Source organism: Hyperoodon ampullatus, assembly GCF_949752795.1.
Source record: "Hyperoodon ampullatus genome assembly, chromosome: 14".
Taxonomy (NCBI): domain Eukaryota; kingdom Metazoa; phylum Chordata; class Mammalia; order Artiodactyla; family Ziphiidae; genus Hyperoodon; species Hyperoodon ampullatus.
The window spans coordinates 54,245,539-54,264,640 of record NC_136927.1 but is presented as its reverse complement, the minus strand read 5'-3'; the positions used below and the strand labels follow the sequence as shown (position 1 = coordinate 54,264,640).

The window sequence follows — 19,102 nt, the reverse complement described above, 5'->3', positions numbered from 1 at the left end:
GACTTATGGGAACTCTCAGGCTTTGTCACAGAATCACTGAATACCTGAGCCGGAGAGAACCTCGGAGACCAGCTCCTTCCCCCACCCCACCTTTGATGGGTGGGAAACTTAAGGAAGCCTGGAGAAGACATAGAGGTGACGTGCCCAATTTCACAGAACTAGGCAGGACAGAGCAGGCCTCAGGCCCCTCGTCATGGGATCAGGGAAGTCACGTGACTTGTATCTGACACAGCTACCCCTGGGCAGACAGACTGATCTTGCTGTTGTTCGAGGGTTGCATGGGGCACCTCAGGTCCAGGTAAAGGCCTGGGGCTGCTGGGGACTGCTTTGCTCCCTGGTGCCAGGCAGGCTCTGGCGGCAGGGGCAGAACAGAGAACAGAATGACTCCGCCTGTACACTGTGTCCCCATCCCTGGCTTTGGCTCATGCGGGCCTTCCCCACCGGCCACATGCTTGCCCCAATGCTCCTCAAAGACCAAACCTGAACCACAATTAATCTGGAAATATCAAGCCCAATGTCTCTACCCCATGACTGGTGGGGAGAGGGCAGAGGGAAGAAGCATCCCTTTCCATCCTTTCCCTGTAGGTATCCAAGCATCCACATCTTTATATTCAACTGGGGGCTCTAATCCCTGCCCCCACGTGTAGAATCAGAGGTTCCCAGGGCTGAAAGGACTTGGGGTCCTACACTCCCACTGGACAGGAGGAGACCACTTTCCCCCAAAGGAGACTGACTTAACCAAGGTGCCCTAGCACATTCAAAGCAGGCTGAGGCCAGGTGTTGGGCTCCTGATTCCTTCTATACTTCCAGAAGTTTCTATCATGTCCTATTAGAAGCCTATAAAAATATGGTGTATTATAAAACACACTGATAAAGCGATCACCCATGAGCCCACTTAAAAACCCAGAACTTCATCTTTACGTCTCTTTCCTCTCCTTCCTCCCCACCCCAAGGAGTAACCTTTGCCCTGAATGTTAGCTGTACCCTTGCCTTTTCAAAAACAGTTTTATCACATATGCACGTGGCCCAAGGTTTGCCTGGTTTTGAGCTTCATGAAAGTATCATACTTGATATACTCTTATCTGACATGCTTTTGTCACTTAATCATGTTTCTAAGATTCATCCTTCTTGGCTGGTATGTGACGTTTGTTCATGGTCATAGCCATATCACAGGACTTCTGATGGCCATGCCACAACTGTCCTGTCTCCTGTCCTTGGAAATTGGATTGCTCCTTCTTGTTTCAGTTACCAGCATTGCTGCTATCAACATCCTCACACATGGCCCTATGCAAGAATTTCTCTAGAACAAAGTTTTCAACCTTGGCTGTACATTAGAATCATCTAGACTGAGGGTGGGGGCAGAGAGGTTGGAACGCTGATGCCTGAGCTCCCCACCCCAGAAACTGTTTGAAGTCACCTGTGCCCAGGCAATGGCATCTTTCCAAAGCCCTCCAGGTGGGGATGATGTGCAGCCAGGGTTGAGATACACACTGAGGGAGTGACAACCAATTTCCAAAACTGTACTTACTCACCACCCACCCCCTCGTTGATTCACATGCCTGCCAACACTTGTTTTATCAGAAGTCTTCAGTGTTGCAGGTTGCGGGGAGGGGGAGTGGTATCTTGTGACCTTAATTCGCATTGCCCTGAGGTTGGGTGTTTCTGGCCCTTTCTAACATGCATTGCAAAGCTGTTCTTGTTTTCCTGGGGACGAGACCCACTCATAGAACAGAGTCGGATGCCTGAAATTGTGCAACACTGGGAAAACTCTGTCCCCTTTCTAGAAAGTCAACTCCCCCTGCCGACCACTCTCCCCTCTTCCCACTCCCATATCCCGTGGGACCATGACTGTCCCAAGGCTGCTTTGCATAGTGGTAAAAAGGAAGGCCCATTGGCACCCTGCTGCCAGGCAGTCACCACAGGTAGCAGTGAAGATCCAAAGGATCTATCACATTTTACTCAGAGCTTCACAGTTTGCAGAAGTACTTTCCCTGGTATCTCATTTAATTTTTATAGCAACCCTCTAAGGGAGGGGTCAACAACCCCATTTCACAGATGAGGCATTGAGGCCCTAAGATGTGAGGAGGCATGTCCAAGGTGACCCAGCTAGTAATTGCAAGGCCCACAGGAGTGTCCAAGAGCGAGAGGAAATAGATGCCGAGGCTGGCATGCCCTGCTGTGCAGATGTCCAGGCCAGGGCCAGCTGTTTCCCAGGGTCTCTGAACTCTGAAGGACCCGTCGGAACTTCTTGTTCTCTGATTTTGAACTCCCCGCTAAGCGGCTGCTTTGGTGGCAGAGGGGCTATTCTCAGATCCATGTGTCTTTCCCCCAGGTGTTCTTCCGAGCAGGCATCCTGGCCAAGCTCGAGGACATGCGGGACGAGCGTCTGGCCAAGATCATGACGATGCTTCAGTGTCGGCTCCGGGGTTTCCTCATGAGGGTCGAGTTCAAGAAGATGCTGGAACGAAGGTAGCACCAGTAGGGCAGGCCGACTGAAGCCACACCATCCACATGGAATGACCAGGGACCCCTCCACACACACGGTGCTCAGCTCCACCAGTGACACTGGGCAGTGAGATAGGGAGGGTGCCAATGTCTTTGTTGTCCCAAAGAACCCTCTTTGGGGCCTGTGTTGGTTTCCTGCGGCTGCCATTAACAAAGTACCACAAACCAGGTGCCTTAAAATAACAGAAATTTATTTTCCCATGATTCTGGAGGCCAGGAGTCTGAAATTAAGGTGTTGGCAGGCAAGCTCCCTCCAAAGCCTCGAGAGGAGAAGCCTTTCTTGCCTCTTCCAGTCCTGGTAGCCCCAGGCACCCCTTGGCTTGTGGCTACATCTCTCCAATCTCTGCCTCTGTCCTCACAAGGTCTTCTTCTGTGTCTGTCTTCACATGGTCTTCCTTTTTTTTATAAGGACGGCAGTCATCTTGGGTTAGGGGCCCCCCACTACTCCAATATGACCTCATCTTAAACTAAGTTAATTCCATCTGCAAAGACTCTTATTTCCAAATAAGATCATATTCACAGGTTCTGGGGGTTAGGACTTCAGCATATCTTTTGGGAGGGGACACAATTCAACTCCTAACAGGGACCACCTAATATAAACCCTTCTCTTTACAGTCTACAAGTCACTTTCACAGGCTTCCCCTTACTTGATCCATATGGTGATGCTGTGAGAGGGATGTGGTAGGATCAGCACCCCCATTTTACAGATGTGGAAACTGAGATCAGAAGGGTTAAGGTACTGGGCCAGGTTCATGCAGAAAGAGTCAGGATTCCAAGCCAGAAATCCTCGTCCCAAATCGCTGCCCTCAGAATTGTGTTTTTCAGTCATCTCCCTAAAATGGTAATTAGAAAATAGCTCTGGCTGCCCTGTGGTTGACTCTGGCTCTTGTGGTCATAGTATTAGTAATAATAACAGTAATGAATAAATAATAACAGTAATGAAGTCCTGATATCCACCAGCAGGGCCCCTGTGACCCCGGCCAAAGGCAGGGACACCAGTTAGGGGCTGAGTGGTGGGACTCAGCGCACAGAAGATCCTCAGTAAATGACAGTTAAAGGAAGCTGTCAGGGACAAGGAGGGCTGATTCCAGAGACCGCAGACGGATGGGATTTGGAGACTAACGGATGATTTCCGGTGAGGGAGCAGAAGGAGGGAAATGCAGGAAGAAATGAGCTCAGCCCTGAGCTGTCCGGGAGGAGTTGGTTCCATTGGGGACGCCAGTCCCCCGCCCCCCACCGCACCCCCGCCTTCATTTTAACCCATGCAATGCTGGATTCTTCCTTTTTTTTTCAGAATTGGCCTGAAGGTCATCCAGCGGAACACACGCAAGTTCCTGGAGCTGCGTTTCTGGGGCTGGTGGAAGCTCTATCACAAGGTGAGGACTGAGGGGCTGCAGTCCTGGGCGGAGGGGCCTCCTGGGGATGGGAGGCCGCGGGATGCTGCAGGGACAGTCTGAAAATGAGGGCACCTTGGAGGAAGAGTGTAGCCTCCTTCCAGGAGGGGGCTGAGTCCTCCCTGAGAAAAACGATAGTGTGTCTTCCCACCTTTCAACTCATCCCTCAAAATAAAACCCACTTAGGATGCAGAGAGCCCCCTCCCCACAAAAGTGGGCTTGGTGCGCAGTGCCTCACCCTTGGGCATGTTGAAGCATCTCAACTCCTTCAGTGAAGTCCTGGACTTCAGGAAATCATGGGATCCGACCTCTCCTTTCCCAGGCTGTTCTGAGGCAGCAGTGGGGCTGAGCGAGTCAGCCAGGAGAGGAGGCTGCCGGCGCCCAAGCAACCAGTCCACCCTCAGCAAATGCAGGAGGCCATGAACCAACCTACTGCATGAGGCTCCGGTGGCGCTGGGGCATGGCGTCCCACCTGGAGTCCCTGTTACAAGGAAGCACGCCGCTGGACCCAGGGGCAGGGCTGCCGCATTCAGGGGGCCAGAGGGCAGTGTTGTCTTGACGGGCAGGGTGTTCAGGGCAGCTACGTGGAGGGTTGGCACAGGCTCCAGGTCATCTTAGGGGGCCCTGAGCCCCCGACAGCTCAAGCAGAAGCTTCTCTCCCCTCCCCATAGGGAAGAACTTTCTAACAATCCATGCTGACCATACATTGAAAGGGAGGGATAGTAAGTTCTGCATCCCCAGCAGTACCCACGCACAGGCCGGCCCACTGGAGGGCCTGAGACGGCAGAGGGATCTAAACAAAAAGTTCTCAAATGTAGTCAGTACGGCACTTTCCCCACCTGTTCTATGACTGACCTTCTTTCTTTACATCAACTCACTTTTTTATTTCGAAATTTTAATTTTAAAAGGAAACTTCGCATCCTTACCTGTCTCATCCTAAGCAAACGTTATGCATAAAACTGTGGATTTCACGAGATCTTTTCATTTTTAAAAATTATTATTTTTCAAAATCATGTATTAAACTATTACTTTTCAACATTATTTTTAAAGTAACCATGTAACAATGAAAATCAAAAGGTTTCCGTGCAAAGGTTGAATCCATCTCACCTGCCCCCTCAGTGTATGTATTACCCTTTGGGAAGCCCCAGACCAACGGCCTTTAAGATTCCTTCCAAGCCAGACATAAGTGACGACAGATGACAAGGAGACAGAGCCTAGAAACTTCTCTGCTCTTTACCAGAAAGTAAAACTTCACCAATTAAACAGAGCGGAGTAAGATCCTGTTCCAATGAGTAAAAACATAAAATTAAAATCCTTTACTCTTAGCGTGTTATGAGCTCTAATCTTATTTAACTAAGTCAGATAGGCTGAATCAATGGAAAAAAACAACACCTTGGGGGAGGCTTTCACTGGATAAAAAGTGTAACACAGTTGCAAGTGATGCTTACTATCACTTTTTTTTTTTGCGGTACGTGGGCCTCTCACTGCTGTGTCCTCTCCCGTTGCGGAGCACAGGCTCCGGATGCGCAGGCTCAGCAGCCATGGCTCACGGGCCCAGCTGCTCTGAGGCATGTGGGATCTTCCCGGACCGGGGCACGAACCCGTGTCCCCTGCATCAGCAGGCGGACTCTCAACCACTGCGCCACCAGGGAAGCCCACTATCACCTATTATGCAAATTTTGCACTGCAGTATCCCAGATCCCCACAGACCAGGCTGGCGATGACAGGTTTATCTGTCATCTTCAAAGAGAGGCGATTCCTTCTCCCAAATCCATGGTGTTTGTGCTCCTGAATAATGTATCCATAGATCAGGAAATATTCCAAGGGCCTGTCCTGCCTGCTCTGCTTGGTGCTGTAGAGACGCCGAGGGCAGGAGGGAGATGGGGAGGGGCAGGGGTCAGGGTTCGTGGTCTAGCAGGGCAGAGGACCCAATGGATCCAGGCACTCTTGCAGGATGAGAAGTGCCAAATGCACAGAGAGGTCCAGACAGGTGCTGTGGGTGCAGAAGAGGAGCGACTATTCCTGGTTGAAGGCAAAGCAGCCCCCCACCTAGCCCCCTGGCAAAGCCCATCCCACTAACACTCTGCAGTGTTGTTCACCACCCAGGTCAAGCCACTCCTGAATGTGGCTCGGCAAGAGGAGGAGATGAAGGCCAAGGAGGAGGAGCTGAGGAATGCCACAGCCAAGACGCAGGAGCTGCTAGGCAAGATCAAGGATCTGGAGGAGAAGATGGCCACGCTCAGCCAGGAGAAGAATGACCTCACCATCCAGCTGCAGGCAGTATGTGGGGCCCTGGGGGCAGCGGCAGGAGCTGGGGGCCTTGGCAAGAGTCAGACCCAGAGAAGGAGGGAGAGTGGCCTTCCAAGAAGCTGTGTGCTTCCAGACACTGGGGAATTCCCAGCCTTCTCTTTCTTTCATTGCCATGTCACCCTGGACCCAACTGCCAAAAAGTCTCCATCAAATTCCTGTTTGCCCACAGCAGCAGGCTGGGCACATACACATACAGTACATGCTGGGCCTGGGGGATCGTCCAGACATGGGGGCCACGAGATAGTGGGAGGAGCACCTCTGGGGTGAGCCTGGCACCCTGGGGACCTAGGGAACGTGCCCTCTTTTCTCTGCTTCCTTTTCCTCGCCCATCAAGTGCAAACACAGAGGGGAGAACATATGACCTAGTTTCTGTGGGGAGCCTGACTCCCAATACGATGAGCGGGTTCACAGCCATGACCCTTCTGGTTTACAAGGGTCCTTCCTTCTTTGATTTGAGCTTCACAACCACCTCATAAGACGCCCGATTTTCATGTGTATCTTCAGGGTAGGAAACTCCACTTGACCGACCTTTAGAGATTTGATCAAGGTCCCAAGCCAGTCAGTAGAAGACCCACGACTGGGAGGGGTCCAGTCCCATCTTGGTCATTCCTGCTCTGTCACAGCCCTGTCTCCTCAGCCGAGAGAGTGTCAGCACTGGCATTAGCTATCCATTTTCCCCAAGCTGTCTCTGACATCTTTTCTCCCATCCTTTCCACACCGCTGAGAAGTTGCTCAGGCTAGGACCCTCATTTTATGTTTGGGGAGGCTGAGGCCGAGCATGAACACAAGGATAAAAGAATCTTCCGTTTATAGAAGCGCCTCCATGTGCTCCATCCCTTTATGCCTCACAATGATCATTTCCCTTATTTTGCAGAGAATTGAATTTCAGTAAATTTATGCCACGAGCCAAAAGTCATCTAGCTGGTCTGATCTTCTGACTCCATGGCCAGTTGTTGTCTTACACCACTGACCCCATCTCAGGGAGACCCCAGTGGACACCGCGATTGTCCCTCCTCTGCCACTTACTGCCTGTGTGACTTTTGACAACTCCACCCCCTCTGCATATCAGTTCCCTCATCTCTGAACCCTAGCTTATAGATGACACCTGTCTGGCTTGCTTCTCAGTGTTGTTATAAGGAGAAACCAGGGACAGGAAATGGTTTGTTAACACGAAAGTGCTAAATCAATGCTGGGAGTTATTTGGGTGGACATGCCCCTCCACGTTGGCGGATGCAAGCATAGGCCCACATGGGATCAGTGGATGAGATGGCAGAGCCTGAACGGAAAAAGGCGTCCTGCCTGAGTGGCCCGGACTTCTCCTAGACCACTCTGCTAATGCCTTAAGGTGCATCTGATCACCTGGGATCTCGTTAAAAAGCAGATTCAGATGAACAGGTCACAGGTGGGGCCTGAGATTTTGCATTCTAACCGGCTCGCAGGTGATGCTGCTGCTGCTGGTCTGGGGACCACACTCCCGGACAAGGCTTCATCACCAAGAAGCTCAGAGATAGCCAGCCCCTGTCCAGCCCCCAGGACACGTTTGTTGGGGGCCCCTCAGCCCGAGGCCTAGCCATCAGCACGTTCCCCTGCAGGTGCCCGGCCCCTGCCTTTGACCAATACTCTCTTTCTTCCACCAGGAGCAAGAGAACCTGATAGATGCGGAGGAGCGCCTGACCCAGATGATGAAGACCAAGATGGAGCTGGAGAGCCAGATCTCCGACATGCGGGAGAGGCTGGAGGAGGAGGAGGGCACATCGGCCTTGCTGGGCGCCACCAAGCGCAAGCTGGAGGGGGAGCTCAGTGACCTCAAGCGGGACATGGAGGGCCTGGAGACCACGCTGGCCAAGACGGAGAAGGAGAAGCAGGTAGGGAGGCCCCTGGGCCAGACCCTGCTCCTCCCAGGGCCAGGGAACCCCCAGCCCGCTGCCCTGCAGGGGCCACACCCAGAGCCCGTACAGCAGTGTTGCCCGGGACCCGAGCCACCAGCCACATGCAAACTTAATTCAGTACAATTTCAAATGTCGTTCCTCGGTCAACCTGGCCGCATATGGAGGGCTCAGTAGCTGCTCGCAGCAAGTGCTACGATGTCGGATAGAGCAGACGGAGCACACATCCATTGTTTGGACAGAGCAGCTGACTCAAGGGGCTGAGAGCTGTTCCCCTCGTGGGGACGCCCAGGCCTGGCTGGTTCTCCTCGTGCCTGGGATTCCTGGGCGTCTGCCTGGCCTTCTGCCCACTCAGCCTCAGCATCCCTGGGGCCCCTCACAGAACATCCTTCTGCAGCACCATGTCCACCCCTCCCCCTTCCCAGAGGAAGCAACTGTATTGTAAGGCGGGGTCACCTTTAGCTGTTGGATTTCTGCCCAAACAAGCAGCTGCTGCCCCTCCAAGTGGCTCCCTGACTCCAGGTACCGTCTGGCTGGCCCTTGGTCCAGGCCCCCTTCCTATCTCACAGTGGGTGGGGTCCCCGAGCAGGGGGAGGTGGACGCTGCCTAAACCGGGGCGTCTGCAGCTTTGATGTGCACTCGAACCACGGGGACCTCATAAGACGCAGGCTCTGGGCCAGCAGGTCCTGCAGGGCCCAGGGGCTATATTTCCAACACAGTCCCCGGTGAAGGCACAGCTGCCGTCCAAGGACCAGGCTCTGAGTAGCCAAGGCCTGATGGTGTTTTCTCTGCCCCCTCATCCCCAAGATTCTGACTTGGTTGGCTGGGCTGTGCCCTGGGCATTGGTATCTCTTACGCTCCCAGGTGGCTCTGGGGAACAGTCAAGCTGAGAACCCTCTCTCGGGGCAAGTGCTCCCCTCCCCTTCTCCCCCTGAGGGTGTTCCCAGCCTTAAAGTCCAGCCTCTCCCCTGCCACCCCATCTCCAGGCCCTGGATCACAAGGTCCGCACCATGACTGGGGACCTCTCGCTTCGAGAAGACTCTATCGCCAAGCTCCAGAAGGAGAAGAGGGCCCTGGAGGAGCTGCACCAGGTAGGCACCGGCCACTTCTCCTCTTGGTGGAGCAAATGGAGCTCGGAGACAGGAGACCCTTGTTCGAATCCTGGCTTTGCCGCTCCTCAGCCGGGGCCCTTGGGGAAGTCACAGAGTCTCCCTAAATCACAATGCCCTCATCAGTGAAGTGGACACAGTCACTTGCTACCTTCCTTCCAGGTTTGTTGTTAAGTGGGGTAAACATATCATTTATCACCCAAACTAGGACAGGTTTCAGAGTGAAAGGGGACAGCAGGCATGCATCAGAATGGTCCAGGCACACTGGGAGGGATGCTCCCAGAGTCATAAGGATGAAGTGGGCATATGGAAGTGCCCTGTGAGCTCTAAAACACCAGGGAACCCTGGTTCGTTGCGGCAACAACAGGCATGAGTTCCTGAGGTCGTGGGGAGCCCACCCGACTGTTCCAGTTGCTCCTGAGTGTGGAGCCAACTCTGACCACCCACCAGTGCTGACCATGGCGTGGAGCACCTCCTAGCCTAGACACGGGTGCCAGGAGCAAATTGAAGCCCAGAACTAGACAGTGGACCCTCATCCCTGTGTTTGCTGACATCATGAATCTACAATATGTCCCTGGAGCACACTTCTCTGTCGCCTCTGGAAACACCTCCCCTTAGACTGTGACTCTCCATCATATCAAACCCAGAGCCCCCTGTTACAGCAAATACACTCAGTTCTCATTATTCAAGGTAGCAATGTTCTATAGAGTCACTGAATTAGCAAATACTGAACCTTTGCTCACAGGGAAATACAGGGTTATGTTCCTGCAAGCCTCTAGTCACAGCGTTTTCGTCAACCCATCAATACATCATATATATAATGGTGATCAATACATTATCTTGTTTTATGTGTATTTCTGTTGAAAAACACCTTATTTAGTACATGGTTTTTTTGTTGTTGTTGTTGTTTTTTGCGGTACGCAGGCCTCTCACTGCTGTGGCCTCTCCCATTGCGGAGCACAGGCTCTGGACGCACAGGCTCAGCAGCCATGGCTCGCGGGCCTCTCACTGCTGTGGCCTCTCCCATTGCGGAGCACAGGCTCTGGACACACAGGCTCAGCAGCCATGGCTCACGGGCCTAGCCGCTCCGCGGCATGTGGGATCTTCCCAGACCAGCACACGAACCCGTGTCCCCTGCATCGGCAGGCAGACTCTCAACCACTGCGCCACCAGGGAAGCCCCAGTACATATTGTTGATACCTTGACATTGAACTCACGGTCAACAGCCCCTGTATCTCAGGCCTGAATGAAGCTCATCCAACACACAGATTTTCTCTGCAAGGCACATCACAGCCTTCTTGCGTCAGGAACACCAGACAGCACTGCAGAACTGTGCTTCGTGCCATTGTAAGCAGTGAAATCACCAAGAAAGAGCACTGACATGTAGAAAACGTAGCACTACATAGACTGGGAAAAGGACACGTGTTTGCAGTCTGAGCCGAACCAAGGAGACAGAGCATCATTTATCCGACCTCAGCTGGGAACATGCCCCGTTTCGCATGTTCACGAATGACCACGAAAGCACCATGAGTATTGATTTGGGGATTACAAATAAATTTTAGCGAGTAGGTAAATTGGCAAATAGATAATTCACGGATAATGAGGATCAACTGTATTTTGGAACGCCCTCTTACTATCCTGAATTGAAAATTATAATAATGTAACTAATACATAACTTCAGAAAAATCAATAGAGTGCCCTTCCATATAAAAGGAGAAATGAATGAAAGTAATTTATAATAAATAATGGGGCTGTCAAAGTGTAAAAGCTCAGGCAGATCTAGGAGGGCTGCCTGCCCAAGCCCGTCTTTGACGGCTATAGACAGGCACCGAGGGGGTGCTGGTGACTCAGGTAGCCAAGTGCGGTTGCTACCAGTGATGCAATTTTACAAAACAGTGAATAATTCTCAGGGAGATTTTAACAACAAGAAGTAAATCTTCTCTTAGTTTTCATGGTAGATCATTCTTTAAAACTGTAGTGTATACTAAATGAAAAAAATGTTGAGTTATGTGTGAAGAGGTACTGGGTTCTAGGTTCAGAAAAGTATAAATAGTTGTTTACTTATATGAATGGCTGAATGGGACAGCAAGTGTGTGAAATGCAGAATTATTCTTCACGGCACCCATTATCCAGAGCAAGGCCAGATGTCCAGCGTTCCTGGAAGCACCCACAAAGTACCAGTGAGGCCCCCAATCATTGTGACAACCAAAAGCACTGCGCCCCCCACCAGATTTCCTATATGCCCCATGGAGAACCAGAGCCCCCAACAGACCCCTAGGGGCCCACCTGTGGCTGACGGGTGATCAGTGTGCCGTGGCCTCACCCACCACCCAGGAGCAGGTGCTCTGTAACTGATCACTGACATCATCGACTCGGCTCGGAAGTGATGGCAGAGAACCAGATCTGTTCAGCTGCTCCCGCCTGCCTCACAGGACACACGTGTATGTTTCCTTCCAGAAAACGCTTGACGACCTGCAAGCTGAGGAGGACAAGGTGAACCATCTGACCAAGAACAACAGCAAGCTTAGCACCCAGATCCATGAGGTAATGCCCCGTCGTTGGGTCTGATTCTATAGCTCGATGGTCAGGTCTGTCCCAGGGCACAGGGGCCTCAGATACCTTTTGGGGAACTGGGAAGTGAGGCCCTTTCTGATGCCACAGCTAAGGAACCAGGCCCAGTATGGTTCTTTATTGCATTCTGGCCTCTGACAACCCCCCCCCACCTCCACACACACACCCTACTTTCTTTTGCATTTTTTGTCTCCACAGCTGGAGGATAACTGGGAACAGGAAAAGAAAATCCGGGCAGAAGTGGAAAAAGCTCGCCGGAAAGCTGAGAGTGACTTGAAGATGACCATTGACAATCTCAATGAGATGGAGCAGTCCAAGCTAGATCTTGAGGAGGTGGTGAAAAAGTACGCAGTCTTTCATTTTGCCCATAGCAGTGTTAGCAATATCTAGCACTTCCTGGATGGCACCGGGCGCCAGGCACTCTGCTGAGGGCTTCATGTGTATCAATGCATGTCCCCTGAACCTGCTCTGTACCAGGCACTGTGCTCAGCTCGGAGGATTAGGGAGGGAGGAGCAGGTGCTTCCCTGTTCTCAGGGAGCTCCCAGCCTCACACAGGGCCTGTTGGGTGCTGGAAAGGACACAGGTACTAAGCAATGCACCCACCCCAGAGGTCAGGGAGTCTTTGCAGAAACCTGAAAATTGGGCTCTCAAAGATCACAAGGAGTTGAGGGGGTATGTTAGCAATACCACCCTGGTAATAACATGGAGGACATGTGGGGTGGAGAAAGCAGGAAGACAACTACTGCAATAGTTCAAGCATAAACCGAAACCGAGTAAGAGGCTGAAGGGTTGGAGATAAGGAGGCAGGTAAGGAAAGCTTTTAGGGGGTGGAATTTGGACAATGCATCTTTTTAAAAATATATTTATTTATTTATATGGTTGCACCGGGTCTTAGTTGTGACAGGTGGGCTCCTTAGTTGTGGCACATGGTCTCCTTAGTTGTGGTATGCCAACTCTTAGTTGTGGCATGCATGTGGGATCTAGTTCCCCTACCAGGGATCAAATCTGGGCCCCCTGCATTGGAAGCACAGAGTCTCATCCACTGTGCCACCAGGGAAGTCCCCTGGACAATGCATCTTTGAAGTACATTTTGCTAGGGCAATTCTGAAGCACCACAGGCTGCCAAGAGGGCATGTGCAGCTAAATCTGCATCTCAGCACATTTCTTGGGAGGCACCCCCAGAAGGTGCGGGTGACCCTGCCCATCCTCCCCATCTGCTTGGTCTCTGGCATCTTAGCTCTCACACGTGGCTCTTGACACATGGAACCCACATCAGGAGGAGACAGCCTTTTGCAGAAAGTTTTTGGAGGAACGTTTTCCCTAAAAAGGCCAAGCATCTGTGTGATTCTGGAGCCCCTAGACTGTAAGCTGCACCAGAGCAGTGACTTCTGTCCGTTTTGTTCACTGATGTGTCCTGGGAACTCCAGACAACGTCTGGCACCAGGAGGGACTCAATACATTGAAGGCAAATTAATAAATGCACAAGTGAATGAATGAGTGAGTGAAAAACCAGTGGAGCAGATCCTGGGGCTCTGTAGGGCAACTCATCTGTAGGGTGAGAAGGCCAGGGGTCAGGGCTGAGTGGGTCTCAGCAGGGTCAAGGTCTCCCCCGGCAGCCCCAGCTCCATTCCCGTGCCAGCTTGCTGGTCTAGCCTCAGAGCTTTTCCTCAGGAGGTCAAACTTTCTCTTGCAGGAGAGATATGGAAATCAATTCTGTCAACTCTAAATATGAGGATGAGCAGTCTCTGAATTCCACGCTGCAGAGGAAACTAAAGGAACACCAGGTCTGTCTGTGTGGGATGGAGGAGACCCAGGTCCTCTTTTGAAATGCACTGGTCTGCGCCTTTGCTCACATCAGCTGATCTGCTGCTGCTACAGAGTCCTCGGAGACTGACTCATGTTCACCTCATGCTGGGATAAATTCCAAGTCCCCACAGTGGCCACGGGGCCCTCCACAATAGCCCCTGCTCCCTCCCTGGCTTGTCACCCACAATTCCCCCACCATTCCGTCCAGCCCCTCTGGCCCCTTGCGGGGTCTCATACACCCCAGCCTCCCTCCTGCCTCAGGACCATTGCACACACTCTCTGTGCCCCGCTTCCCTCTGCTTTTTACAGCGTCCTGCATACACTTAGCTGCCTTCCATCGTTTTCATTCTAAAAGGCCAGTGGGTGGGTCTCTAACTTCACCCAGGAGAGATAAATGCCCCGCTCTGTCTGATTATTTGCCTGCTAGGCCCGAATCGAGGAGCTGGAGGAAGAGCTGGAGGCTGAGAGAGCAATGAGAGCCAAGGTAAGTGAGATGCGTCTACGCTTACTGCCTCCTTTCCTGAGGCAAAGGACCCAGTGAAGCCACAATACAACAACGAGCAGAAACTCCTGTTGGGAAACCAGTAGAGAGGAGGATGGGGTTCCGGTTGGAAAGGCCTTGTTGTTTCTTGAGCACCTACTGTGTTCCAGGCACTGTGCTACACATGCCCATTAATGATGACGTAAGAGGCACAGATGCTCTTTGTTGTGCGGTCCAAGGAGAGTGGGCAATGTTAGCCTGGGGACTGGAAGATTGCATTTAACAGGCTGAGGTGGGGAGGAGTTTCTAGGCAAAGGGAATCAAATAGCACTTATGTGCACAGGTACAAAGGTGTGAAAGGAAGAGCCAGGAGTGGAGGGAGGCTTGAGGGCAGGGATCCTGAAGGGAGATGGATCGTAACACACCTAACTCCAGCTTCAGCCCAGCTGGGCTGGGGGGAAGGATGGGCACTAAGGCCCCCCCAGTGCAGGGAAGAGAACAGCATCCTCTGCTGAGTGTGTGGGGGGGTGACGGGCAGAGTTCAGAGCTCCCCAGGCGCAGGCCCCTGGCCTCACAGACGCCACGCGGTCATCACAATCCTTACCAGAGAAACAGGAGCTCTTGGACGGCCAAGGTCAGTGTCATCCCATCTCCACCCAGGTGGAGAAACAACGCAGTGACCTGTCCCGAGACCTTGAAGACCTCAGTGACAGGCTGGAAGAGGCTGGGGGAGCCACGTCTGCTCAGGTACCATCCTCTGGGTGTCCAGGAACCCTGATTCCTGCCTGCCTGCCTACATGGGGAAACAAATGCTGGACGATGAGCAGGGGGATAAGGACCAGTTAGTTCTTGCTTAATTCCTGGGGCTCCCTTGAGGAGAAACCAATCAATGATAAAGAATAGGCAAGAGGGGGCTGGTTCAGTCCACTTTCTTCTGGGGCTCCTTGGTTCAGTGGATGCAGGTGGGATTGGGACTGAATGCCCCAGGTAGGCCAGCACCGGCCAGCCCGTGAGCCCTGCTCCTGCTCCGCCCCAGATCGAGCAGAACCGCAAGCGGGAGGCTGAGCTGCTGAAGCTGCGGCGGGAGCTGGAGGAGGCGGCCCTGCAGAGCGAGGCAGCGGCCTCCACACTGCGCAAGAAGCACACAGACTCCATGGCCGAGCTGACCGAGCACATAGAGAACCTGCAGAGGGTCAAGTCCAAGCTGGAGAAGGACAAGCAGGTCATGAAGGCCGAGATCGATGACCTCAACGCCAGCGTGGAGACCATACAGAAGTCCAAGGTGAAGGGGGACACCCCGCAGAGCCTTCACGAATAATATCCCCCGATTCTCCCGACAGGCCCAAGGCCCATTCTAGATGCTGTGAAGGGAACCAAGGTGGACCCGTCACAGACCCCACTGGCTGTGTGTATAACCTCGGCCAAGGTGCACAACCTAACCGCGCCTCGGTTTCCCCACCCGTCAAATGGGGAATAATGATAATCCCCACCTCACAGTGCTGTTGTGAGGGCTATGACAGTTCCTGGCACATAAGAAAAGCTCAATAAATGTGAGCTGTTAGGATCATCATGACATTAGTATGACTATATCCTCCAGGAGTTGGAGACTTACTAGGAGAAACAATCATTGCCACAATGAAAAAGTGATACGTGGCAAGAAAGAAAATTAAGTACAATTAAAGTAAAATTAAGCCACTCAACATGAATTTATCCAGCCCCTGCCACAGGAAGAGTCTTCTTGTGACACAAGGGAAGTGGCGGGTGGTGCTCCAAAGGTGAGCAGGGATGATGCTTTGGGGGTCCAGGTCCCAGCCAACTAGTGTCTCCAAACTTCAGACACTCATGAGGCACCTCCGTAGTTCCTGTTTTATCTGCAGACGCCTGCTCTAATGCTGGTATTTCTCCTTAAATTAACTGGCTCCCGGCATTTTCCTATCGGGTGAGGTCAGCAGGGGCCCGGAAGTGAGGGGCTATGTGCCAACCCAAAGGCTCTGGGCTTACGTTGATAGAAAATGGTGAGCCGCTGGAGGTTTCTGAGACAGGGATGCTCTAGAAGGATGAGGTAGGTGGCCTGGGAGGCTGCACTAGGGCAGCGCAGCTGGGAAGCAGGGAGGGCCTGGCCTGGCCCTCCCCACTTCCCCACTGGGTTCGTTCTCCCTGAGCAGATGAACGCTGAGGCCCACGTTCGAAAGCTGGAAGATAATTTATCAGAGGCCAATGCCAAGGTGGCTGAGCTGGAGCGGAACCAGGCGGAAATCAACGCCATCAGGACCCGCCTCCAAGGTGAGTTCTCCTCTCCCCACAGCTTCCTAAGGGACAGCGCATGGAAAGGAGTGGGGATCCTCAAGGAAACTGAAAGAGTACCTGGGTGCCCTCCCAGAGCTTCCTTGACCTTGGAACATCCGCATCCCCTGTGACGAGACGAGAAGATTTTCTTCCACCCACTGAGTGCTCCAAGTAACATCTTTACAGTGTAAAACAGGGAACACTATCCAAAACATTTTCCTATCAGTTCTCTCAATCACCCCGTGAGATCAGTGGGAGCAGTAATACCGACAAAATACAATTTTCAAACATTTTCAAACATGACCTGCCTACTAACGTAAAGCGAACATGTGTCACTAATGAGGGAACCAGAAAAATGGGAAAACTGCCTTTGAAAAGCCGAGATTTACATAGCCAGTCAGGAAAGGAATGTTTCAGTAACTCTGTTGAGTTAGATGCAAAACTGGTTCATGTTCTATGCGGCAATAATACTGCAACCTCTAGGTTTGATTTGGGTTTTTTTCTACCAGAAGAAATTCTCTAGGTCAAAAATAATTTGCAACTCATCAATATGCAAGTTAACATCTGACTTTGCAGAGTCTGGACTCTAAAGAGGGGTCAACAGTTAAGTCAAGCAAAGGTGCATTTCCTTCGAGAAGTTAACACTCCTGAGGCGCACCAGTTAGACAACACTCTCGTTTGACACCAGAGAACCTCCTTTGGCCTTACTTTCCACATTCTGAATAGTTTTTAAAATCAATATCCCCATTTGATGGCTAAGAAGAGTGAAACTCAGTGAGGTGAAGTGACTTGCCCACGGTCACAAAACCGAAGATACAGGGCAGAACTGGGAACCCCTGCTGGTTCTCTGGCTCATGCACCTTCTCCTGGCCTCTGGCTCCGGAAAGCAGTCCACAAATGACAGGAGTGTAGGTTCTGGGACCGTGACAAATGCATTTTTTCAAAGTAAACACTCTCAGCCCGACTGTTTTCTCCAAACTTCTTTGCTGTATCTCCTGCCAGGGGCTTCGTTATCTGAAGCCGCTTATCCCATGCAAATCACCTGGGTGGTGGTGACCCTTGGGCACTTGCTCGCCTCCTGGGCCCACTTGATTTGCGCAGCTGATGTGGTGGTCACCCTGCTCCTCATTCCAGCTCAGCTGGCCAAGCCACTATATTGATGGGCACTTTGGGAGCAAGGCTTAGGATCTGGCGGGGGAGCTAGTTCTCCACCCAGCGCTTCTCCCGTTCCCTTCTCGCCCAGCTGAAAACAGTGAACTGAGCCGGGAATATGAAGAATCCCAGAGCCGGCTTAATCAAATCCTGAGGATAAAGACGTCCCTGACATCACAGGTGGACGATTACAAGAGGCAGCTGGATGAAGAGTCCAAGGTTCGTTTGGGGTTGAGGTAGGGGGTGACAGAGCTGCCTCCTTGAAGAAAGTCATATGTTATGAAGATGTAGAAGGAACATGAAAAATATTTGATTCCACAGCAAGTAAAAGAGTTAACAACAAAACCAGAGTACGCTATATGTGCAACTAAATGAAATTAACAGAATTACGTATCCTTGTGGATAGTAATTGGAAGAAATCAAAGAAAGTTAAACCCTGGTGTTTTGGGTTATAGACTCCTGTGTCTTCCACCCCGCCACCCCGCCCCGCCTTTACTTGCTGTACTGTTGATCCAATGTCATGTATCTCTAAGTGACAGCCCTGGGTGCCACAGAGACTGGGGGGCCCTGACAGGCTGGTCTGGTCACCGCAGTCCCGCAGCACGGCCGTGGTGAGTCTCGCCAACACCAAGCACGACCTGGACCTGCTGAAGGAGCAGCTGGAGGAGGAGCAGGGAGGCAAGTCAGAGCTGCAGCGCCTTGTGTCCAAACTCAACACTGAGGTGACCACCTGGAGGACCAAGTACGAGACGGACGCCATCCAGAGGACGGAGGAGCTGGAGGAGACCAAGTGAGTGTCACCCTGCGCCAGGAGGGCCGGGGAGGCCAGTGGGTTGGCGGGTGGGTGCGAGGTGGGGGTCTGAGCACCACAGCCACAGCTGACGCCAGGGCCACACCCAGGAGAGGGCAGTTCAGGGGCTCCTCTTAAAGGGGGGACGAGTGTCAGGACAGGGAGCCCACTTCGTGCCCTCACCAGGTCACGCACTGCATGCCCTACTGCCTTCAGCTTCCCTCTTCAAGGGCTCTCTTACCTACATCTTCTGCCCAGAAATGCTCAGGCTCCCTGCAGGGAAGTCAGGATGGGTGGGGGGGGCGGGATCTGCCTCCAGGCAGGGCTTCTCTGCCTCTGAAGTGCTCAGAAGCTTCCACGGACCTGGTGGGACTGGGGTGAGGCCCCTCGGTGATGCTGGGAGGACACGGGCCATGCTCCGCGGCAGAGGGCCCCCCTCGGCCAGTTCCCCAACTCTGTGGCGAATGCCCTCAAGTCCTCTGAGCTTTTTTCCTTCACAAACTAGAGACACAAACGCTCTGCTTGACGGGTGTGAGGAAACAAGAGTGGACACGTGAACGTGGCTCAGAGCTGCCCTCTTGCACAAGAAGAGGCTGGCGTGGGTGCCCGTGGGCCAGGGCACCCAGGGAAGGCCTGCGTGTGAGCCCCCGGTGCCAGGCGGGGAGGGATCCCCAGCCTGCCGCTGGTGCCTTCCATCCACTGGAATTTGTGGTGACAGCAGTAAGCGCAGTGCCTTCCAGCTGACATCAACCTTTATCTGGCACTCTTTTTTCGCTGAGCCTACACCTGCCTTCCTGCAGCTCCACCTCCT

The 19,102-nt window shown here is 52.6% G+C and overlaps 1 protein-coding gene across 1 annotated transcript in view; it reads left to right on the top strand.

Moving 5' to 3' along the window:
* The window catches only part of MYH16 (myosin heavy chain 16), a gene marked incomplete at both ends in the record, with an annotated part of 53,544 nt that overhangs the window by 23,193 nt on the left and 11,249 nt on the right, over positions 1-19,102 (top strand). The window contains 14 exons of the mRNA XM_079718392.1: positions 2,333-2,469; positions 3,800-3,881; positions 6,006-6,179; positions 7,847-8,074; positions 9,082-9,186; positions 11,662-11,748; positions 11,974-12,119; positions 13,470-13,560; positions 14,010-14,066; positions 14,724-14,810; positions 15,100-15,345; positions 16,229-16,346; positions 17,593-17,720; positions 18,095-18,291. Coding sequence (XP_079574518.1) covers positions 2,333-2,469; positions 3,800-3,881; positions 6,006-6,179; positions 7,847-8,074; positions 9,082-9,186; positions 11,662-11,748; positions 11,974-12,119; positions 13,470-13,560; positions 14,010-14,066; positions 14,724-14,810; positions 15,100-15,345; positions 16,229-16,346; positions 17,593-17,720; positions 18,095-18,291 — 1,883 coding nt within the window. The remainder of the gene's footprint in view (positions 1-2,332; positions 2,470-3,799; positions 3,882-6,005; positions 6,180-7,846; positions 8,075-9,081; positions 9,187-11,661; positions 11,749-11,973; positions 12,120-13,469; positions 13,561-14,009; positions 14,067-14,723; positions 14,811-15,099; positions 15,346-16,228; positions 16,347-17,592; positions 17,721-18,094; positions 18,292-19,102) is intronic.